The sequence below is a fragment of the Pelophylax lessonae genome, assembly GCF_965119305.1.
Source record: "Pelophylax lessonae genome assembly, chromosome: 3".
Lineage (NCBI taxonomy): Eukaryota > Metazoa > Chordata > Amphibia > Anura > Ranidae > Pelophylax > Pelophylax lessonae.
The window spans coordinates 244,838,914-244,861,926 of record NC_138770.1 but is presented as its reverse complement, the minus strand read 5'-3'; the positions used below and the strand labels follow the sequence as shown (position 1 = coordinate 244,861,926).

The window sequence follows — 23,013 nt, the reverse complement described above, 5'->3', positions numbered from 1 at the left end:
CCCACGCTCGCCTGACCTAAATCCAATAGAACACCTTTGGGACATTATGTTTTGGTCCATCTGACACCACCAGGTTACACCTCAGTCTGTTCAGGAGCTCAGTGATGTCCTGGTCCAGATCTGGGAGGAAATACCCAAGGACATCATCCGTCATCTCAAAAACGGCATGCCCCAATGTTGTCAAGCACGCGTGGGGGGGGGGGGGGGTTGGGCATACAAACTACTGAGTACCATTTTGAGTTGCTGCAATGAAAATTCATAAAAATGGACTGGCCTGCTGCATCATTTTTTCACTTAGATTTTTGGGGTGTCCTTGAATTTAGTCCTCTGTAGGTTGATAATTTTCATTTCCATTACATGATGTGGCATCCTTTCGATCCTAACACATTACCCAGTCCATATCGGTATAGATATCCAGCATGATAATTTTCCCTGTTGAGATCTGATGTGTTTTCAAAGTGTTCCTTTAATTTTTTTGAGCAGTGTATATGTATATATATATATATATATATATATATATACATATACATATATATATATATATATATATATATATATATATATATATATATATATATATATATATATATATATATATATATATATGTATATATATATATATATAATCTCACAAAAGTGAGTACACCCCTCACATTTTTCTAAATATTTTATTATATCTTTTCATGTGACAACACAGAAGGAATTACACTTTGCTACAATATAAAGTAGTGAGAGTACAGCCTGTATAACAGTGTAAATTTGCTGTCCCCTTAAAATAACTCAACACACAGCCATTAATGTGTAAACCCCTGCCAACAAAAGTGAGTACATTCCTAAGTGACAATGTCCAAATTAAGCCTTATTAGCCATTTTTCCTCCCCGGTGTCATTTGACTCGTTAGTGTTACAAGGTCTCAGGTGTGAATGGGGAGCAGGTGTGTTAAATTTGGTTTTATCGCTCTCACTTTCTCATACCGGTCACTGGAAGTTCAACATGGCACCTCATGGCAAAGAACTCTCTAAGGGTCTGAAAAAAAGAATTGTTGATCTACATAAAGATGGCCTAGGCTATAAAAAGATTGCCAGTACCCTGAAACTGAGCTGCAGCACGGTGGTCAAGACCATACAGCGGTTTAATTGGACAGGTTCCACTCAGAGCAGGCCCTGCCATGGTCGACCAAAGAGGTTGAGTGCACATGCTCAGCGTCATATCCAGAGGTTGTCTTTGGGAAATAGATGTATGAGTGCTGCCAGCATTGCTGCAGAGGTTGAAGGGGTGGGGGGTCAGCCTGTCAGTGCTCAGACCATACGCCGCACACTGCATCAAATTGGACTGCATGGCTGTCGTCCCAGAAGGAAGCCTCTTTTAAAGATGATGCACAAGAAAGCCCACAAACAGTTTGCTAAAGACAGGCAGACTAAGGAGATGGATCACTGGAACCATGTCCTGTGGTCTGATGAGGCCAAGATAACCAGGTGAAGAGTACAAAGACAAGTGTGTCTTGCCTACAAACAAGCATGGTGGTGGGAGTGTCATGATCTGGGGCTGCATGCGTGCTGCCAACACTGGGGAGCTACAGTTCATTGGGGAAACCATGAATGCCAACATGTACTGTGACATACTGAAGCAGAGCATGAACCCCCCTACCTTCAGAGACTGGGCCGCTGGGCAGTATTCCAACATGATAACGACCCCAAACACACCTCCAAGACGACCACTACCTTGCTAAAGAAGCTGAGGGTAAAGTTGATGGACTGGCCAAGCATGTCTCCAGACCTTAACCGTATTAACATCTGTGGGCCTCCTCAAAAGGAAGGTGGAGTAGCGCAAGGTCTCTTACATCCACCAGCTCTGTAAAGTAGTCATGGAGGAGAAGAAGAGGACTCCAGTGGCAACCTGGTAAACTCCATGCCCAAGGCAGTGCTGGAAAATAATGGTGGCCACACAAAATATTGACACTTTGGGCCCAATTTGGACATTTTAACTTAGGATGTACTCCCTTTTGTGGCCAGCAGTTTAGACATTAATGGCAGTGTTGTTATTTTGAGGGGACAGCAAATTTACACTGTTATACAAGCTGTACACTCACGACTTTACATTGTAGCAAAGAGTAATTTCTTCAGTGTTGTCACATGAAAAGATATAATAAAATATTTACAAAAATGTGAGGGGTGTACTGACTTTTGTGAGATACTGTATGTGCAGATTTGCAGGCATCAGTGCAAAATACTGACTAGGAACGCAGATTTTCCTATTTTTTTAAATGTATTTTTTATTGAGGAATATTTGGTGCTTGTTGATGCACCTGTGTGCACAGGCACATTGTAAATAATGGGCTATATTTTAACTCAGTAAAAAAAAAAAAAAAAACACTGTACTGAACTTTTTCAAGCTGCAGTATGCAAGAGGCCTTATGCTACAGAAACATACCCAAACCCACAGCTCTGCCCTAGACTTACGGACGACCCAGGTGTTGGCTACCACAGCCCATCTGTACTCCAAAACATAGCTCTTCTTTCTATTAAATTTATCATAAGATGAAAACTGCATACATTAATGTCTCCACCCAAAACCACCTTAATGCGCTTCACTACTAATAGCTTGCTCACAAGCACGGGGATGTAAAAATGAAAAAGCTCAGGCGCATTTTTAAAAAAGCTGCTGGTACTTTTTACTGTCAAAAAAACAACCAAGAAAAATTCCCAGCTCACTTACCAACCAGCCTGCAACAAATCGAATTGTCCTGTCTAACAGTTCACGTTTGAGTTCACAATTGTGAGGATTATAGTAAATAATTAATTGTGCAGGCACATATCTCTAAGTTGTAGACCAGTTAGCTCATCTTTACATACCAGTAGTTTTTTTTTTTTTCATCAGTCTCCTGGTATGTATAATTCTAAACAGAATACACAACAGATACATTAATGTTTGACTTTTATGAATGTACATTATATATGAATATAAGAAAACATACTCACTTTCCAGCTGCATAAACCTCTGCTGTATCAAAGAGGTTTACTCCATTTTCATATGCAATTGTCATCAGTTGCTCTGCCACCTGTGTATGGAAAAATGCACTTATTAATTGAAATAGTAGAGGGCAGCTATACTAAATTGTGTTGGTGATGTCCTGATATAAGCCCTCGGCCTACACACCATAATTTCCCAACTTCCACTCCAGTATTCCCTCATGTCACCCAGTACCTGACATCAGTACACCTCATTAGTATTATTTAGATCAGAAAAGCTCAGCCTTTCTTATGAGAAAGTTATCAAATGTATTAAGAATAAAAAGAAACCTATATCTAATAATTAAGGTTGCCAAATCTATTGTGGGAGCTCATTTGAGGCCCTTGTATAGAGTTTATGCACATCTGTCCTACAACCCCTTTTATGAAATTTTCAGACACTGTGCTTAAAATGGCTGAAATTGTAATAAGAGTTCCTACGCAGGACACTAAAATGAAGACTCATGTTTCCCCTGTGTTTATTTGGGTTTTATAGATTCAACTACGGAATAACTAGGTGTGCCTAAAATCAAATGACCATGTTAGTACTAGAGAGAACATCTAAGTATTGGTTTGACTAGCAAACTCTTTTGTTAATATTTACTTTAAAAAGAGCTGAATAACTTTGGCACAAGTCCATCAAGACCAAAAAAGAATCAATTCACATTTTTGGAACCCAAAATCCACAGATGATCACAAGAGGAAGGCAAAGAACAATTATATGGCGTGATCCAATTTGCTACGAAATTCCTTCCTGATTCCCCAAGCTCATCTGATGCTCTCTAAATATACATTCTATAATTCTATTTTTTATAAAAATGAATAGTCATTTATATTTTGTACATTTAGAAACAGACCCAGACCTTTTTTGAAGCAGTTAACCTTTTTGGATAGAACTAGCTCTGGATAGAACTAACTGGTGAATGCTATTCTGCATTTCACAATTACTAATAATTTCACATTTAGGTTTGTTCACATGTGTAAAAGGAAAAATTCATATATCAAGGTCTTGGAAATAGAGTATTTGATATATTTGCTAAGAAATTTTGGCAAAACGAAATCCTGCTTTAAAGAGAAGGTAAATTACCAGCTCAAAGACGCTGGAAATCTTTGATTGCTCACTTAATTAAAGAACATATTTTTCATCAAATTGAATTTTGTAAAACAACATTTGAAAATGTTGCTCATCCATCTAAATATAGACATATATTTAAACCAATTGTGCATATGGTCTTTGGGGAGCAATGAGTGGCGACCTGGAGATTGACACAAGCAATAAATGTTTATGAGAGGTTGAATGACTGATGCTAAGGAAATATGATTGCTTCCCAGGGTTGGCAAAGCACTTGTCACTTTCTGCTTGCAACAAAACCCTGACAAGACAAGCCATTAAAGTACATCCCTCTATAGATTCTACTGACATAAACAACATCTGGAAGCTTGTTTGGAAGAATCATGTGATAAGTTTGCCTCGAGCCTACTTCGGGTTGTGAAATTGTGATCTCAAAGGACTGTTTTTTAGCTGCTGAAAAAAGCAGTCATGCTGAAGTCAACATTTATTTGCACTGTCCTTATAAGAGATTGTGTCTATGAGATATTTTCCTAGATGTAATATTATCAAGAAAACATAATATTTAAAGAGGAACTGTACTGTGGAAGCTCTGCCCAAGTCAAATGTAAGCAGAGGGCAAAGGACTAGTCACCAGTATTACTTGCAGGCTGCCTACAGCTGATCTTCTCTTCTTCACTTCTTCTTCTATTGACTTTCAGTGCCCTATTCTGTGTCTATATTGGGAGGTGGCCATTTTGGTACAGGGGTAGAGCTGTGCATATGCATTTATGTCAGAGCCATTCCCCTCATGACTAGTAATCTGGGGAAATATATTTAGGAAGCAGCAGAAGAGCTGCAGAAAGCACAAATCCACAGAAGCAGTGAAATAACATGTTTTCACTCCAAATCTTCCCTTTCTCCACCGTAAGCTCTAAACAGTGAACAAAACAGTGAGGAACATAGAAGTGACATCACCAAAACTCAAAAAACTAGTAGTAGACAGTCAGAAGAAGCAGTGTCTTAGATGTTCTCACACTGCAGACACTGTATAAAATGAATAGGCTACATAACAGGAATGTCTAGGTACAATTTCTCTATAGCAGTGGTCTCAAAACTGCAGAATGAGGGCCAGATACCGCCCTTTCCTTGCCTTTTTTCCGGCCCTTGGGGCACTATTCCTCTTACTGTCACCAACAATGGGGGCATAATACTTGCTACTGACAGCAACAATTGAGCACTATTCCTCCCACTGATACCAATTATAGGCACAATTCCATCCACTTACACCAATTGTGTGTCTAGGTACAATTTATCTATGACAGTGGTCTCAAAACTGCAGAATGAGGGCCAGATACCGCCCTTTCCTTGCCTTTTTCCGGCCCTTGGGGCACTATTCCTCTTACTGTCACCAACAATGGGGGCATAATACTTGCTACTGACAGCAACAATTGATAACTATTCCTCCCACTGATACCAATTATGGGAACAATTACATCCACTTACACTAATTGTGTGTCTAGGTACAATTTCTCTATAGCAGTGGTCTCAAAACTGCAGAATGAGGGCCAGATACTGCCCTTCCCTTGCCTTTTTTCCGGCCCTTGGGGCACTATTCCTCTTACTGTCACCAACAATGGGGGCATAATACTTGGTACTGACAGCAACAATTGAGCACTATTCCTCCCACTGATACCAATTATGGGCACAATTACATCCACTTACACTAATTGTGTGTCTAGGTACAATTTCTCTATAGCAGTGGTCTCAAAACTGCAGATTGGGGGCCAGATACCGCCCTTCCCTTGCCTTTATCCGGCCCTTGGGGCACTATTCCTCTTACTGTCACCAACAATGGGGGCATAATACTTGCTACTGACAGCAACAATTGAGCACTATTCCTCCCACTGATACCAATTATAGGCACAATTCCATCCACTTACACTAATTGTGTGTCTAGGTACAATTTCTCTATAGCAGTGGTCTCAAAACTGCAGAATGAGGGCCAGATACTGCCCTTCCCTTGCCTTTTTTCCGGCCCTTGGGGCACTATTCCTCTTACTGTCACCAACAATGGGGGCATAATACTTGGTACTGACAGCAACAATTGAGCACTATTCCTCCCACTGATACCAATTATGGGCACAATTACATCCACTTACACTAATTGTGTGTCTAGGTACAATTTCTCTATAGCAGTGGTCTCAAAACTGCAGATTGGGGGCCAGATACCGCCCTTCCCTTGCCTTTATCCGGCCCTTGGGGCACTATTCCTCTTACTGTCACCAACAATGGGGGCATAATACTTGCCACTGACAGCAACAATTGAGCACTATTCCTCCCACTGATACCAATTATAGGCACAATTCCATCCACTTACACCAATTGTGTGTCTAGGTACAATTTATCTATGACAGTGGTCTCAAAACTGCAGAATGAGGGCCAGATACCGCCCTTTCCTTGCCTTTTTCCGGCCCTTGGGGCACTATTCCTCTTACTGTCACCAACAATGGGGGCATAATACTTGCTACTGACAGCAACAATTGAGCACTATTCCTCCCACTGATACCAATTATGGGAACAATTACACCCACTTACACTAATTGTGTGTCTAGGTACAATTTCTCTATAGCAGTGGTCTCAAAACTGCAGAATGAGGGCCAGATACTGCCCTTTCCTTGCCTTTTTTCCGGCCCTTGGGGCACTATTCCTCTTACTGTCACCAACAATGGGGGCATAATACTTGGTACTGACAGCAACAATTGAGCACTATTTCTCCCACTGATACCAATTATGGGTACAATTCTGTTCACTTACGCCAATTGTGAGGCACTATTCCTCCAACTGACATCAATGATTGGACACTATTCCTCCCACTAAAGATGTGGCATTGTTTATTCCCACTGACACCAGGATATTTCCTACTCTAACTGTCCAGCCCCCCTAAAGTCTGAAGGACAGTAACCTGGCCCCTTGTTTAGAGAGTTTGGAGACCCCTGCTCTATACAATAAAAAATCTTTAATTTCTGCATATAGGCCCTCTTTAAATTGTATAAAATCAAGTCTTAGGAGCCTGTGGTAGCAATTAAAGTGTTGCTAAACCCAGGACCCTGCATTCACTATATCTGATCAAACAGCCTTTTTACACAATTCAGAGGATTAACCCCTTAGGTTTCACAGTGAGTATAACAAGCATGCTTTACTGCGTATACGCACTGATATTACTGTTGTGGGTTTAGTAATAATTTAAGCCAAAAAATAAACTGTGATCATTGTTTTTCTCCTCAATTTTTTTTTTTTTTTTTTTTTTACATTTCAAGCTATTGGTGTCATTATTTATTGAACAAACTTCATTGCTTATAAAAAATAAAAAAAAAAAACCTCCTAGCACTGGACTTAATCTCTGCAGGACATTTGCTGAAGCAGTAACATCAACACCCTCTACCATTAGGTGTTACAATTCAGAGCTTTATAAGGCCATAGCAAACAATAATTGCAAAACTCCTGTTACATTTAGCTTGAAAATGTCTCAGACGAATGTACTGTATACTTAAATACCATGATGACATGTCTTTAAAATCAATGTATCCTTTAAACTACACAGCCCCAATCCCCCTAACATCCTTTGCTTCTAACTATAGCATAACTGTGGAAGTATATTAAAAAGCAAAGCAGTTACATTTTCCACCAATGGCAAACTTTTATTAGCACCAGAAACACATCATGTAATGCACTAAAAAAGGCTGTACAGATTGAGAGACAAACTACCATATTAAACAACGAAAAATGGACAAAAGACACACTTAACTGCACTAGCAATATTACATTTGGTTTTGGAATGGAAAAATGTATCAACCTCATAAATAATAGTAAACTATTTCATTTTAATAGCATATCAAGAGCCCTGTGTATATCAAAAATAATATCTATTAATGCTCAGTGGTGAAGCTAGACATTCTTTCACCCCCCCCCCCCCAGCACTGAAACAAGTTAATTTAGTGCCCAGGGCAAAGATGCCAACTGGCAAAAATGCCTAAACAAGCCCCTGATGTCTGATTTTTGAGACACAGAAAGGCACTAAGGAAAGATTTCCACTCCCTTTCTCTGAAGCCTCAGCTGCACTGGACAGTGAATGAGTGGGAAGTACTCTGTGCTGAACGGATTCCTGTTCATTCACAAACTGAAGCAAATTAAACACAACTGTGTTCATTCAGAAAAGGCAGGGGCCAGCCTCTTCACATAAAGAGTGCAGGGTTCAGGGGCACGCTGTCTACAGAGTGCAGTGATCAGGGGTGCACAGTGTACGGAGTGCAGTGTTCAGAGGCAGGCTGCGTACAGAGTGCAGGGCTCAGGAGCAGGATGTGTACAGAGTGCAGGGTTCAGGGGTGGTCTGTGTATTGAGTGCAGGGTTCAGGGATGCCCTGTGTACAGAGTGTAGGGTTTAGGGGTGCCCTGTGTACAGAGTCCAGGGCTTAGGGGTGTGCTACATACAGATTATAGGGCTTAGGTGTGCGGGTGCACTGTGTACAGAGTGCAGGGCTTAGGGGTGCACTGTGTACAGAGTGCAGGGCTTAGGGGTGCGCTGCGTACAGAGAGCAGGGCTTAGGGTGCACTTTGTACAGAGTCCAGGGCTTAGGGGTGTGCTACATACAGATTATAGGGCTTAGGTGTGCGGGTGCACTGTGTACAGAGTGCAGGGCTTAGGGGTGCACTGTGTACAGAGTGCAGGGCTTAGGGGTGCGCTGCGTACAGAGAGCAGGGCTTAGGGTGCACTTTGTACAGAGTCCAGGGCTTTGGGGTGCGCTGCGTACAGAATGCAGGGTTTAAAGGTGCATCGCATACAGAGTGCAGGGCTTAGGTGTGTGCTATGTACAGAGTCTGGGGTTTAGGAGTGCGCTGCGTGCAGAGTGAAGGGTTTAGGGGTGCATTGCATACAGAGTGCAGGGCTTAGGGGTGCAATATACACAGTGTGCAACAGCTGATACAATAGACAGGATAAGAAGTAGCTCAATAAGGCAGAAAAAACATCTAGGCAATAGCTGTGCAGTCATCTGTCCACCCACTGTACTCCTCTGGTCCTGCCACTGCCCCCTCCTGCCTCCTGCTCTTCTGGCCCCCCGCAGCTCTCCTTTCCTCCCGCCAGCTGGCTGTGCAGTAAGGGGTCGGGCTGAATTAAGGCATGGAGAAGTTCAGCATGATCGGTAAGACAGCCACAAAATATTTGAAACATTACCCTCCTCCTCGGCACCCGTTCTCCTGGTCTTTCCTTTCCCTGCTCTCCATCCTGAATAGATTTGCTGAAGCAGTCAGCAGGATGGAGAGTGGGGGAAGGAAAAACCAGGAGAATGAGTGCTGATGAGAAGGGTTATGTTTCAACTATTTTGTGGCTGTCTTACCGATCATGCTGAACTTCTCCATGCTGAGGATTATGCCCGCATAGTAAGCTGGCGGGAGGAGTGGAGGGAGGCTCTGCGGAGGGGGCCAAAAGAGCAGGAAGGCAGGAATACAGGGGGTTAGGGGGACCAGGGGAGCACTGGGTTGGACAACTTAGGAAGAAGGAGTATAGACAGGAGTGACAGCTGGGGGGGGGGACATACTGGTATTGGTCCCTGTATGTTCCTACTGCAGCAGCTGAATACTGGTGGGAGGGAGGAGGATGAGAAAAGGGCATTCAGCTGCTGTAGGAGAATCAGTGACCTCCACAGCACCCCTCTCAATGCAACACCCGGGGCACATGCTCTCCTGCTGGAGGTATGGAAAACAAGAGGGACATGCCAGAGCCTGGTTCAGCCTGAAGCAGGCATAATCAGCAGACAGAAGATCCATTGTTTAGTGCTGGCAGTCACCCAATGGAGTCTCTGCACAGAGTCCTTGGTTCCTAGGACAATGTCAGTTGCATAGCATCATTGTTTGCTAGGATACTGTCAGCTGTGCAGCTCACAGCATCCTAGCAACCAATAACCGGATCAAAAGTCAACTGCAGGCTGGGAGATTCCTGTCTCCTGTCTCCTGTCATAAACCAATTATAGCCATCTTCGTATTTGGGTAATGACATCAGCCAATACTTCCTGTCCTTTGTTTACATACAGCTATCAGCTGGGGAATATCCCAACTTGCAGCTGAATGGGGCCGGGTGTGCGTCATTAGTTGCTACGTTTTTGCATCTTTTTGCCATAGCTGCGGCAAAGTGGCATACCTAAGAACTACCTGAATTTGCTGCATGTGTCATAATTTTTAACAAAACTGTTACAAGGCTTTCGTGAATTAGGTGCAAGAGGTTTTAAAGGAACCATACCATCATAAAAGTGCCACAAATGCTTTTAAATCATCCCCTATATTGTAACTCTGAGCCCTGTTCAGGAATATTGTGAATTCATCTGTTCTCCATCAGTGATCATTGTCATAGCAGTGGTTTTATGGCCTCAGAGGGGAAGAGGCAGAGCTTGGCACACTGACTGACCTGCTCTGCCTACACATCAATCTTTGGCAGAAACAATGTGACTAATACTGGCATGGCGAAGAGAAGGATGAGTTCAGTTCTATAATTTTAAGTAATTATACATGGGGAGTATATTAATGAAGGACTTCTTCATTTAACCTATAGTTAAAGAAGAGCTAAGGAGTCCTATAATGATTTTGTCACCTAGCCCTGATATTTGCAGATGTTCACCTTGATATTCAATCATTTTTTTTTTTTAATTGACTGTGCAATCTGCTTGATTGTTGTAATCTTATAAAAGGTACCTTGAATTCAGTTGCAGAACTGAATAATAAACACGATGGAACACTGCAATAACATAAGGGGAAAAACTATGGGACATACAAGCATATAATCTGATAATTAAAACAATAAAACCATTTTCTTAAGCAAATTGCATTCCAAACATCTGGCTGGTAATTTGAAGTAAATGACTACATAATCATACCATAAGCATCTAGCACAAGTGCCAAACTGAACAACAGTGACATGTTATAAGTAGGGCTGCACCAATGCCACTATTTGTACTCATCCAAATGCTCTGATATTTGAACCTGATAACTTTGCGTTGCAATTTGAGCCCATACAAATTGAATGGGCTCAAATTGCACTGCAAAGAATCGCATGCGATTTGAACAGGAATGTGGTGTGATTCCTGTCCAAATCTCATGCAGTTTCCTGCACGTGTGAACACAGGCTTGTCATAGTGACTTCAGCCTGGATTCATACTGGAGCACTGCATGAAACTGCATGTGATTTGGACAGGAATCGCACCACATTCCTGTTCAAATCGCATGCGATTCTTTGCAGTGCAATTTGAGCCCCTTCATTTTGTATGGGCTCAAACTGCACCGCAAATTTTTCATTTTGTAAGGGCTCAAAAGTATCGGTACTCATACTCGCTGGTAAAAAAACAGTATCGGTGCAACCCTAGTTATGAGAATAGTCATGACGCCTAATATCCCTCCTTAACAATATTTGGGAACAACATGAAAGACTGCAATCAAATTTGAGAGTGGACACAAGGTGCAAGTTAAGGATACATTCCAGCATATACAGTACATAGTTTTAAAAAGCAGTATATCATCCATCAATTAACATACAGTACATAGAAACCATCCAATAATGTGTAGGGTATGAAATGCTGCAAATAATACATTAAAATTATGTCCATTCAATGATAAAGTCCACTGGTATTCCCACTGTGAACAGTGTTAGTTTATTTTAAAGACTAAGTGCTCGTGCTCTTTATAATGGTAAGTCAAAAGTGTTCCATTTTAAACGTTCTCCAAATCCCCACATGGGCAGACACTGACTGGATGGTATCGACCCGCTATTTCTAGCTGGGTTACTATGCGCACATCATGTCCTTCTTTCTGCTCCCCTTTCCTCCAGGGGCTACAGCCGGGGCCCTAACCAGCAGCAGGTGATTACTAAGAGATCATTGCCCCCCTGACCAGAGGAAAAGGCTATCCCCAGGTTGGATGGTGGTACTCTTTGGAGGGAATACCCCAAAGGCATGTAGTAACCCAGCTAGGAATAACAGGTCCATACACTTGGTTGTTAAAATAAACTAACACTGTACACAGTGGGAATACCAGTGGACTTTATCATTGAATGTTAATTTATTAATATTTTTGTGTTTAAGGTATCGAATTTTGGCAAGCTGCAGCAGTGTTGGGGGTAACTAGTTACAAAGTAACTGATTACAGTAACTACATTACTTTTTTTGGTAATGAAGTAATGTAACTAGTTACAATACTAATATTGGTAACTACACTACTTTACTAGGCTATAGGAGGTAACTACACTACTTTACTAGGCTATAGGAATGCGCTTTCCTGCGTTACCCAAGCCGTGCGATACAATCATTATTTCGAAGAATAGAGAGGGATGAAGTTTATGAATTTTTGTTGCACTTTATGTTTTATTCTGTTTTTTCAGGTTTTGTTCTCATGTTTCCCAAAGCCTGTGTTTATACAATAAACTCTATGCATGTATCTTCTTCTACACGGTCAATTAAGAAAGAGGAAGGTAAAGTAATAAGTAGTGAAGTTACTTTTCAAATGCAGTAACTAGTAAAGTAATCTCGTTACAATTTACAGAAGTAACTAGTAATTAGTAGCTAGTTACATTTTTTGAGTAACTACCGCAACACTGAGCTGCAGCAGCATACTTCCATCATATTTTATGGTTTTGCACTGTCACATTGTTGTTTTTTTTTGGTTTTGTTTTGTTACAGTTCTATAATGCAGAGTACGGTACACTTTGTATATTTTATAATCGAATATCCTTGAAACAAAAATAAAATCACTAACCTCTGAAGGAGGTGTGGGATAATTAGTTCTCAAAGTTTTCAGACGAAGCACTGAAGTAATCAAAATCATTCTCTCTGTGGCTTAGCTCCTCCTCCTCCCCTTCTCCTTATTTAAAAGCCTATTTACTAATTGTTAAGAATATGTAAATAGATAGCATGGCCAAAGATTTACTGTAAAGCTGAACTTCAGACATACATTCAACTATATACTATACAGGTGCATCTCATTAAATTAGAATGCCATCAAAAAGTTAATTTTTTTCAGTAATTCATTCAAAAAAAGAAACTCATATATTTTATATAGATGTGTTACACACAGAGTGATATATTTCAAGCATTTTTTTCTTTTTATTTTGATAATTACGGCTTACAGCTAGTGAAAACTCAAAATTCAGTATCTCAGAAACTTAGAGTAATACTTAAGACCAATAAAAAAAAGGATTTTTAATACAAAAATGTTGGCTTACTGAAAAGTATTTTCATGTATAGTACAGTATGCACTCAATACTTGGTTGGGGCTCCTTTTGCATGAATTACTGCATCAATGCGGCATGGCATGGAAACGATCAGCTTGTGGCACTGCTGAGGTGTTATGAAAGCTCAAGTTGCTTTGATAGCAGCCTTCGGCTTGTCTGCATTGTTGGGTCTGGTGTCTCTCATCTTCCTCTTGACAATACCCCACAGATTCTCTATGGGGTTTTGGTCAGATGACTTTGCTGGCCAATCAAGCACAGTGATACCATGAGCAATAAACCAGGTATTGGTTATTTTGGCAGTGTGAGCAGGTGCCAAGTCCTGCTGGAAAATGAAATCAGCATCTCCATAAAGCTGGTCAGCAGAGGGAGGCATGAAGTGCTCTAGAATTTCCTGGTAGAGGGCTCATACTTCCCTTTGCTGACCAACTTTATGGAAATGCTGATTTAATTTTCCAGCGAGACTTGGCACCTGCCCACTCTGCCAAAAGTACCAATACCTGGTTTATTGATCATGGTATCACTGTGCTTGATTGGTCAGCAAACTCCCCTGACCTAAACCCTATAGACAATTGTGGGGTATTGTCAAGAGGAAGATGAAAGACACTAGACCCAACAATGCGGATGAGCTGAAGGCCGCAACCAAAGCAACCTGGGCTTCCATAACACCTCAGCAATGCCACAGGCTGATCACCCCCATGCAACGCCACATTGATGCAGCAATTCATGCAAAAGGAGCCCCAACCAAGTATTGAGTGCAAACCTGTACTCTACATGGACATACTTTTCCGTAAGCCAACATTTCTGTATTGAAAATCCTTTTTTTTTTTTTTAATTGGTCTTATGTAATATTCTAATTTTCTGAGATATTGCATTTTGGGTTTTCACTAGCTGTAAGCCATAATCATCAAAATTAAAAGAAAGAAATGGTTGAAATATATCACTCTGTGTGTAATGCATCTATAAAAACAATTGTGAGTTTCACTTTTTTGAATTGAATTACTGAAATAAATAAAGTTTTGGATGATACTGTAATTTTATGACGTGCACCTGTATGCTATATATGTGAATTGCTTACCTACTAAAAGATTTTTATTTCAGTTACTAAAGTCTTCTAAAGCAAACACCCCTATATATTGATCACTGGAAAACATGCAGACCTGGAGTCCATAAATATTGGAAAAGGCAACATCTTTACAGATGCCTTCTTGCTCCCAACAGACTTTAAAAAGTAGGTCAAAGCATGCACAAACATTATGTGAAAGTGAGACATATTGGGTAAATTGGATTGAATAGCAACAGTGAGAGGAATCAGTAGATTGGTAAATTGGGATTTTTTTTGTAATCTGTTGAATATGTACTGCATAACTCTACTATACTGATCTATGCAAGCTCCAGAGTGTAATACAATTCATGAAACCGCATTGTCTGGATTTCTAAATAAATTGTGTACTAATCAGACAAATCTACTGCTTAAAAAATGTGTTGAATGCACAATTCTTCTGATTCAATAATCACTAGTAATCATGCAAAGTAAACACTATAACAGGTGCAGTCTTGTAGTGCTTACTTATACTGCATGTGCATTAGGATGTGTGTCTGCCTTAGAAGTAAATGAGGCTGTTATGAATTTTCTAAAGTGTACCTGAGTACTGTCATGATACTTCTGTCAGATATATGCGTTCACTTATGCGCAAGTGCCCTTAGAGGTAATGTCCAAAACCATGTGCCATTCATTAACTGCCCTGAAGAATGTAAAGATGCACATAACTTGCATTCTTTGCAATTATTAAAATAAAACATTCCTTCTGTTCTGTAAGGAAATCATGTATTAAGTTAAAACGTACGTTTTAAGAGATACACCTATAACTTACCTCATCAGAAATTTGACCTCCAAATGTAACCCAAGTTCCTGAAATAAAAATAAATATAATTGTAAATGATATGTTATCACTTTTGTAGTCACATTTAACGCGGTGAAACAAGAACAGTATTTTTCTAAGAAACCTAGATAGTGATATCTGCAATATGTAGTTCTGATCCCATTCTGTGCTGTTAAAAGAGTAATCTTAGTCTCATCAGCGACTGTATGAATAAAAGATTAGCAATATGGAGCATTTGGTATAAAAATGTCTCCATAAGCCTTATATTCACACAGATTAAAAATATCAAGGGTATAATAAGGTATGTATGGTGCAGGACATGATTACTAATAAAGTACCACCATGTCTCAGTCATGTGCCTATGGAAGCACAAATGAATCCAGAATTTCAAGATTTATTTTATGAATTGTTCTTATTCTCTTAGCTTAGCTAACTGAAAAAGTAAAATCTCTGGTGATTTCCATCCAAATATATACATTTACTAAGCTAAGGCAAAAATTCCCTTGCAAAAGGAAAATTCTCTTGAAAAGAGAACAGCCCATTTGCCTTTAGTAAATTAACCCCATTGTGCGCATATTAGTGTTTTAATAATTCCTAAAACAGAGCAAGTAAGCAGTAAGTGCAATACAAGGTTAATTAGAGGTGACAGCACTGTTCGCATAAGTGACACAGGAGATCAATAATATTGATTGGAAAAAAATCTGTATCTTTAACTTAGGCCTAATATATAATGTATTAAGACAAGGGCAGTAGAAAATAAAATAGGGTTATACCCTGGACCAACTGTATAGTCTTCTTACCAACAGTTACTAAACTCCTGCAAGATTTTGGACAAATTTCATCTGGTTTTTCATGGGCCCCATACGCAACTATTAAATACTTGGGCATTACACTATCCACCCCAAGGTCAACCTTATTCTGGATCAACTATGAAGCCTTCCTAAGCCCTTTAAGCCAACAAACTCAAGATCTTGCCAAACTCCAAGTCTCCTTGGTAGGTAAAGCCACAGTTACGAAAATGACATTATTACCAACTATCCTATAATACTTCCAAATTCTTCCTATTCCTCTGACAGCATCCTATCTCTTTGATTTTCAAATCAAAATTTACACTCGACTCTCGCCCACTACATTAGAAGCAGGAAAAGATCCTTGTTTAAAAATAACATCCTCTACAAATGCAAATCAACAACAAAAGGAACATGAGTACCCAACCTCATACTATATCTCCACACAGTGATCCAATACCAATTTAAATCCTGGTGGTCCCCAACCTGAAAAAAAAACAACCGACATGTATTTAATCATCGACGCTTGGTCAACCACTCAAGGGCATAATGGGAGCAATTCTTCCTGGCCTCCCTACTCTGATATCCTTGTATCTTACCTTTAAAGTGACTGTTACTTCCTGGAATTACGTTTGGTCTGTTCACTGATAATATCACTTCCCTTAGGGCTCTTTCACACTATCCGTCCGTTGGACGGACTCCGTTTATCTCAGCGGGGAATCGATCCGCCGATCCCCCACTGAGCAGGAGGATGACAGCTGTTCTCTGCGCTGTGTGCGGAGACACAGCTGTCAGTTCCCCATACATCTCTATGGGGGAATCGGATGGGAACGGACCGACGGTCCATTCTCATCCGATCCCATCCGATCCGCTGGACGGATGGAAAATTGGGTTTCCATCCGTTCAGATTTGATGGATCGGATCGGATGTCAGCGGACATGTCTCCGCTGACATCCGATGCCCCATAGGGATGCATGGGGGGACCGCTCAGATCCGCCAAAAAAACGGACAGCGCATCTGAATGGTCCGCCTGTGTGAAAGGGGCCTTATACTCCCTGGAGTTCTTCACTGATGACTTATTAGTCAATAACAGTTTGGGAGATCCACACAATTGGCCATGTTTTTGAGGGCCCGACACTCTCCTTCTGCAAATCATCAACAACGATTTATTCTCCCAAACAGGGACTTCTATAAATATCTCTACCTCAGACATACCTTGAAATCTTTCGCTTGAACTGATATCAATATACCGTTGGAAGTTCTCTCACATATCCAAGTCAAATCCAAACTGAGTGAAAGAGTCTCCTATTTTTATCCTATGTTTACAGCTCCCACACAATGAGAAAAATTGCACTCTATGAGGTTGTGGGAAACTGAACTTTCACAATAATTTTATGAGTTTCGGTGGTTTAACATAGATTGAATCCTCATTAAAGCTAAAAGTTGCATATTCACTGATATCACATCCCAACACGACTATCCAAAATGTTCAGCACCAATTTCCCTGACTGTTAGAGAGACTGTGGTGCTAAAGGGAAGATTAATAAACATCTGGTGGTTATGTCCCAAAGTCTCTCCTTTCTGAACCAACATTTTAAAATGTATGTCCTCGGTTCACCAGAAACACTTACGGCTCTCCTACTGTTAAATTATCAGCACTGGGCAAAAAATGAGTAACCCTTTATTATTCATTGCATAATTACTGCCAGGAAACCTGTAATGGCAGCCTTGAAGCAGAAAGACCCTCCTGATTTTGCATTCTTATAAATAATCTAAATATGCAAAAAATGTGAACTTATGTTGGCCATTAAAAATGGCAAGTGGAAATCTTTCTGGTCACACTAGAATGTCTTGCTAATACACAAATCCTTCACGGTTCGCTTATAGAGATGGCCTTCTTTTATGGGATGACATCTTATATGGCTCTCCTATGTTAATGTTGAATTATTTCTGCTCTCTGTAATGAGGCAATTTTCCTTATGCTTTTTTGTTCTTGAAGTGCTGTGTACAAATTTACTTTTTTTAAATGTTGTTGCATATGTTTGCACTCCGTCTGAACAGCCATGTCATGTCATGTTTACTAACATGAAAATATGTACAGCTATATTATGTTTTTCAGTTGTGTTACTACTTCTACCGCCCCCCCCCCCCCAACCCCCAACACTTCACTTCACCTATATTAGTTAGCTTTATATTTTTTTTTACTGCATGTGCCTTTCACTTCGAGGATTTTAACCACTTTACCACTAGAGCATTTTGCTGTCTTACGTCTGGGCCACTTTTTGCGATTCGGCGCTGTGCGACTTTAACTGACAATTGCGCGGTCGTGCGATGCTGTACCCAAACGAAATTTACGTCCTTTTTTTCCCACAAACAGAGCTTTCTTTTGGTGGTATTTGATCACCTGTGCGATTTTTACTTTTTGCGCTATAAACAAAAAAAGAGCGTTTATTTTGAAAAAATAACAATATTTTTAACATTTTTTTTATATGAAATTCCCCCCAAAAAAGATGTAAAAACCAATTTTTTAAAAAAATTTTGGCCAATTTGTTTTCTGCTACCCATGTTTGGTAAAAAAAATTGCAATAAGCGTATTTTGATTGGTTTACGCAAAAGTTATTGCGTTTACTAACAAAGGGAAAGATTTATGTCATTTTTGATGTTTTTTTTTTTTAACGAGTAATGGCGGCGATCTGCGATTTTTTTTGCGGGACTGCGACATTGCGGCGGACAGATCGGACCCTTGACTGACATTTTTGACACTTTTGGGGGTACCAGTGACATTACTGCAGTAATCAGTGCTATAAATATGCACTGTTACTGTAAAAATGACACGGGCAGGGAAGGGGTTAATTTTATTGGAGAGGGAGGGGTTAATGTATGCCTGGTGCTTACTGACGTGTGGGGGGGGAGGTGACTGTGTGAGACAGGGACAGATCGGATGTCCAGCTATGCTGAACACTCCGATCTGTCACTCCCTGTCACTGAGGAGATCTGCCCGCTTGTGTTTACACAGGCGGGCAGATCTCCACACTAGATCCCCGACGATCGGGGCAGAGCAGCGGCGATCGCCGCTGCTCCTCCCCTGGCCCGACTCCCGCTGTGAATGAAAACAGCGGGAGTGCGCCTCCGGCAGCGTGCGAGCGCCGCCTACAGGGGAGGAGCCTGGCGACGTAGGTCTACATCGTCAGACGGGAACGAGCCACTTTGCCGCAGTACTATTCCAGTACTCAGTGGTAAAGTGGTTAATCTTCCAACCCCATGTGGATTGTTTTATATTGGTCATTTCTGTAACGCTTTCTTCTTCAAAAACAGTATGGTAGAAGGTTCCCAATTATTGTAACCATAGCAGTACCAGGTGCCATATAGAAAGTGAGACTTACCAATTAAATTAGCCTCATAAAGGAAATAATGTAGAGCTTACCATACCTGAGTGTGCAGCAAATGTCAGGGTTACAGAGGCATCTTGCAAGCTCTGTAAAGAGCTAGGAGGTAGTTCTGTGTGCTGCTGTAACGCTTTTCAATACAGGACAGCTTGTAGATTTTGCAGTGCAATAGTATGGTTGCCAAGGGTTCACTAGTTGCTTAAAGTGGAACTACACTGCATCTGAGCACCACAAAGCAAAAATGCTATTTAATTTATTTTTAATATTCAAAGCAAACACCCCCATCCATCCATGTCTCCATGCTTTATTTTGCTAAGAAATCACTTTGAAAACCCCAGGCCTAGAGTTTCTGGCTGTGGCCATCTTGAGAAAGGAAAGATGATTTATGTAGCATTGGTTTCCTAGAATCCTTAGCTCAGGCAGACTGACAGGAAGGTGTGCTTAGCTGAAAAAAAACATCCTCCCCTCCAAAAGACCCATGGAATGTGTGACATAATTTGCTTAGGAAAGAAACCAGGAAGTAACTGAATACATGTAATAAAAAAGGTTTAAAACAAGTAAATATAATACCCTATTTATTTTATTTATTTATTTATTTATTTCCCTATTTATTTTCTAATGCTAGCAGCATAAGGATCAAAAATAGTCAATGTTGATTGAAATGAAAAAACAAATTTAAACCCGCGCTACACAATAGTGATATGTTATTCTGTGAAAAAACTGTGAAGGAGTGCAGCTGCTGCAACACTAAGAAATTCTTAGAATAAATGAATAAAACCAAATTAATGCAGCGCTAGCAACAAATAATATCAAAAATTACAATTTAGTTAAATTGAAACCAATCTATGTGAATACAATATGTAATAATAAATATATTAATCACATTAAAGTGCATAAATTTCTATATAAATATTTTAAAGTGCATATTTAAACTAAAATATAAACATTCAAATGTGAGATATAAAGTGCAAAAATGGTGGAATAAAGTCCTTATTGATGATCCAAAAAGGTGCCAAAGTGCCAAGTAAATAAAGGTGCTTGTGAGGTGAAGGTGCCCTCTTGGTTCCCCACTCACCGGAATTAGATAGTATAAAAGCCCTTGGTTTTATTGCACATTTGCCCAGGATCAGATATGGAATTCCTCCGATGTGTCCTCCGTATGGAAATCGTTCCCGATAACACCATTAAAAGAAAAGAGGGCCATACATCGTGAAGTACGTAGGTATAATTTTATTCCCCAAAATACGATTAAATACTTACAAGATCAAGGAATAAAAATGGCATATAGCATACAAAGCAAGTGGCGCCGCTCTTGGCGTGCGTTCCACATACAGGAAGTTCCCGACCGGAAATGACGTTACGTCCGCAACCATTTGCGGACGTAACGTCATTTCCGGTCGGGAACTTCCTGTATGTGGAACGCACGCCAAGAGCGGCGCCACTTGCTTTGTATGCTATATGCCATTTTTATTCCTTGATCTTGTAAGTATTTAATCGTATTTTGGGGAATAAAATTATACCTACGTACTTCACGATGTATGGCCCTCTTTTCTTTTAATGGTGTTATCGGGAACGATTTCCATACGGAGGACACATCGGAGGAATTCCATATCTGATCCTGGGCAAATGTGCAATAAAACCAAGGGCTTTTATACTATCTAATTCCGGTGAGTGGGGAACCAAGAGGGCACCTTCACCTCACAAGCACCTTTATTTACTTGGCACTTTGGCACCTTTTTGGATCATCAATAAGGACTTTATTCCACCATTTTTGCACTTTATATCTCACATTTGAATGTTTATATTTTAGTTTAAATATGCACTTTAAAATATTTATATAGAAATTTATGCACTTTAATGTGATTAATATATTTATTATTACATATTGTATTCACATAGATTGGTTTCAATTTAACTAAATTGTAATTTTTGATATTATTTGTTGCTAGCGCTGCATTAATTTGGTTTTATTCAATGTTGATTGAAAGAGTGAAGTTCCACTTTAACCACTTAACGACCGCTCACTGTGCTTCTACTGCGGCACAGTGGCTCGTTATCGTCCAGCGACGTAGACCTGCGTCGCTGGACTCCTCCCCCTGTAGGCGGCGCTCCCGCTGTTTTCATTCACAGCAGGAGTCCGACCAGGGGAGGAGCGGCGGCGATCGCCGCCGCTCTTCCCCGATCGTCTGGGAATCTAGTTTGGAGATCCGCCCGCCTGTGTAAACAGAGCGGGCGGATCTCCTAAGTGACAGGGAGTGACAGATCGGAGTGTTCAGCATAGCTGAACATCCGATCTGTCCCTCACTCACTCAGTCACCTCCCCCCCACACGTCAGTAAGCACCAGGCATACATTAACCCCTCCCTCTCCAATAAAATGAACCCCTTCCCTGCCAGTGTCATTTTTACAGTAACAGTGCATATATATAGCACTGATTACTGCAGTAATGTCACTGGTACCCCCAAAAGTGTCAAAAATGTCAGTCAAGGGTCCAATCTGTCTGCCGCAATGTCGCAGTACTGCAAAAAAAATCGCAGATCGCCGCCATTACGCGTTAAAAAAAACGCCAAAAATGACAGAAATCTTTCCCTTAGTTAGTAAACGCAATAACTTTTGCGCAAACCAATCAAAATACGCTTATTGTGATTTTTTTTTTACCAAACGTAGGTAGCAGAAAACAAATTGGCCAAAAATTTAAAAAAAAAATGATTTTTACATATTTTTTGGGAGGAATTTCATATAAAAAAATGTTAAAAATATTGTTATTTTTTCAAAATAAACGCTCTTTTTTTGTTTATAGCGCAAAAAGTACAGCTGATCAAATACCACCAAAAGAAAGCTCTGTTTGTGGGAAAAAAAGGACGTAAATTTCGTTTGGGTACGGCGTCGCACGACCGCGCAATTGTCAGTTAAAGTCGCACAGCGCCGAATCACAAAAAGTGGCCTGGACGTAAGACAGCAAAATCCTCCGGTGGTAAAGTGGTTAACATGGCCTTTTGATGGTCTTAGAAGCAAGACCAATATCCTTTTAAAACATATCTTTATGTAATTACCTAATACTGTTATAGCTATAATATTTTAAGGCAAACTTCAGGGAAATAGCTAAATGCACAGAGGAAGCACATACATACAGGAGTTGCTTTGTATTTTTGCTCAGCAAGTCCCCAGATTTTCATAGCCTGACCTCACTTTTTCCTATAGTAGCTGACCAATACAGTTTGGTCACCTCCCTCCCAAAGCTTATGATTGGATATTGAAATAGTATCAGCAGACTGATTAAGGGCTTTCTATCCAGGGCAGTAGATCCCTACACTACAAACAACAGGAATCACAGCTCTGCAGTGTGCACCTTTAAAATAAGTCAACAAAGGTAGCTCTCAAATTTCTCCACTGACAGGTTCCCTTTAATCTTCAGGGCGCCAGGAAACCTTAACAAGCCAGATCATTCACAGACAGGTTTTATAGGAAGTAATTCAAAAATCGTCTCGGAAGCTTTAATTTTAAAGATGCCGCCTTGCTATTATTAAAATATACAGTAGGGATATAATACAGTCACCGGATGTATGCTAGGTTTAGTCATTCATTAGTGAGAAGTCTAGACACTATGAGTTACATTGGACTTTGCAGGATTTG

At 40.4% G+C, this 23,013-nt stretch overlaps 1 protein-coding gene across 2 annotated transcripts in view; it reads right to left on the bottom strand.

The window, feature by feature from the left end:
* The window catches only part of KCNAB1 (potassium voltage-gated channel subfamily A regulatory beta subunit 1), a 551,426-nt gene that overhangs the window by 100,716 nt on the left and 427,697 nt on the right, over positions 1-23,013 (bottom strand). For both annotated transcript variants that reach the window (XM_082251304.1, XM_082251305.1), the window contains exons 3-4: positions 15,199-15,236; positions 2,979-3,058 (exon numbers count right to left, since the gene is read on the bottom strand). In XM_082251304.1, the coding sequence (XP_082107430.1) occupies positions 2,979-3,058; positions 15,199-15,236 (118 nt within the window). The remainder of the gene's footprint in view (positions 1-2,978; positions 3,059-15,198; positions 15,237-23,013) is intronic.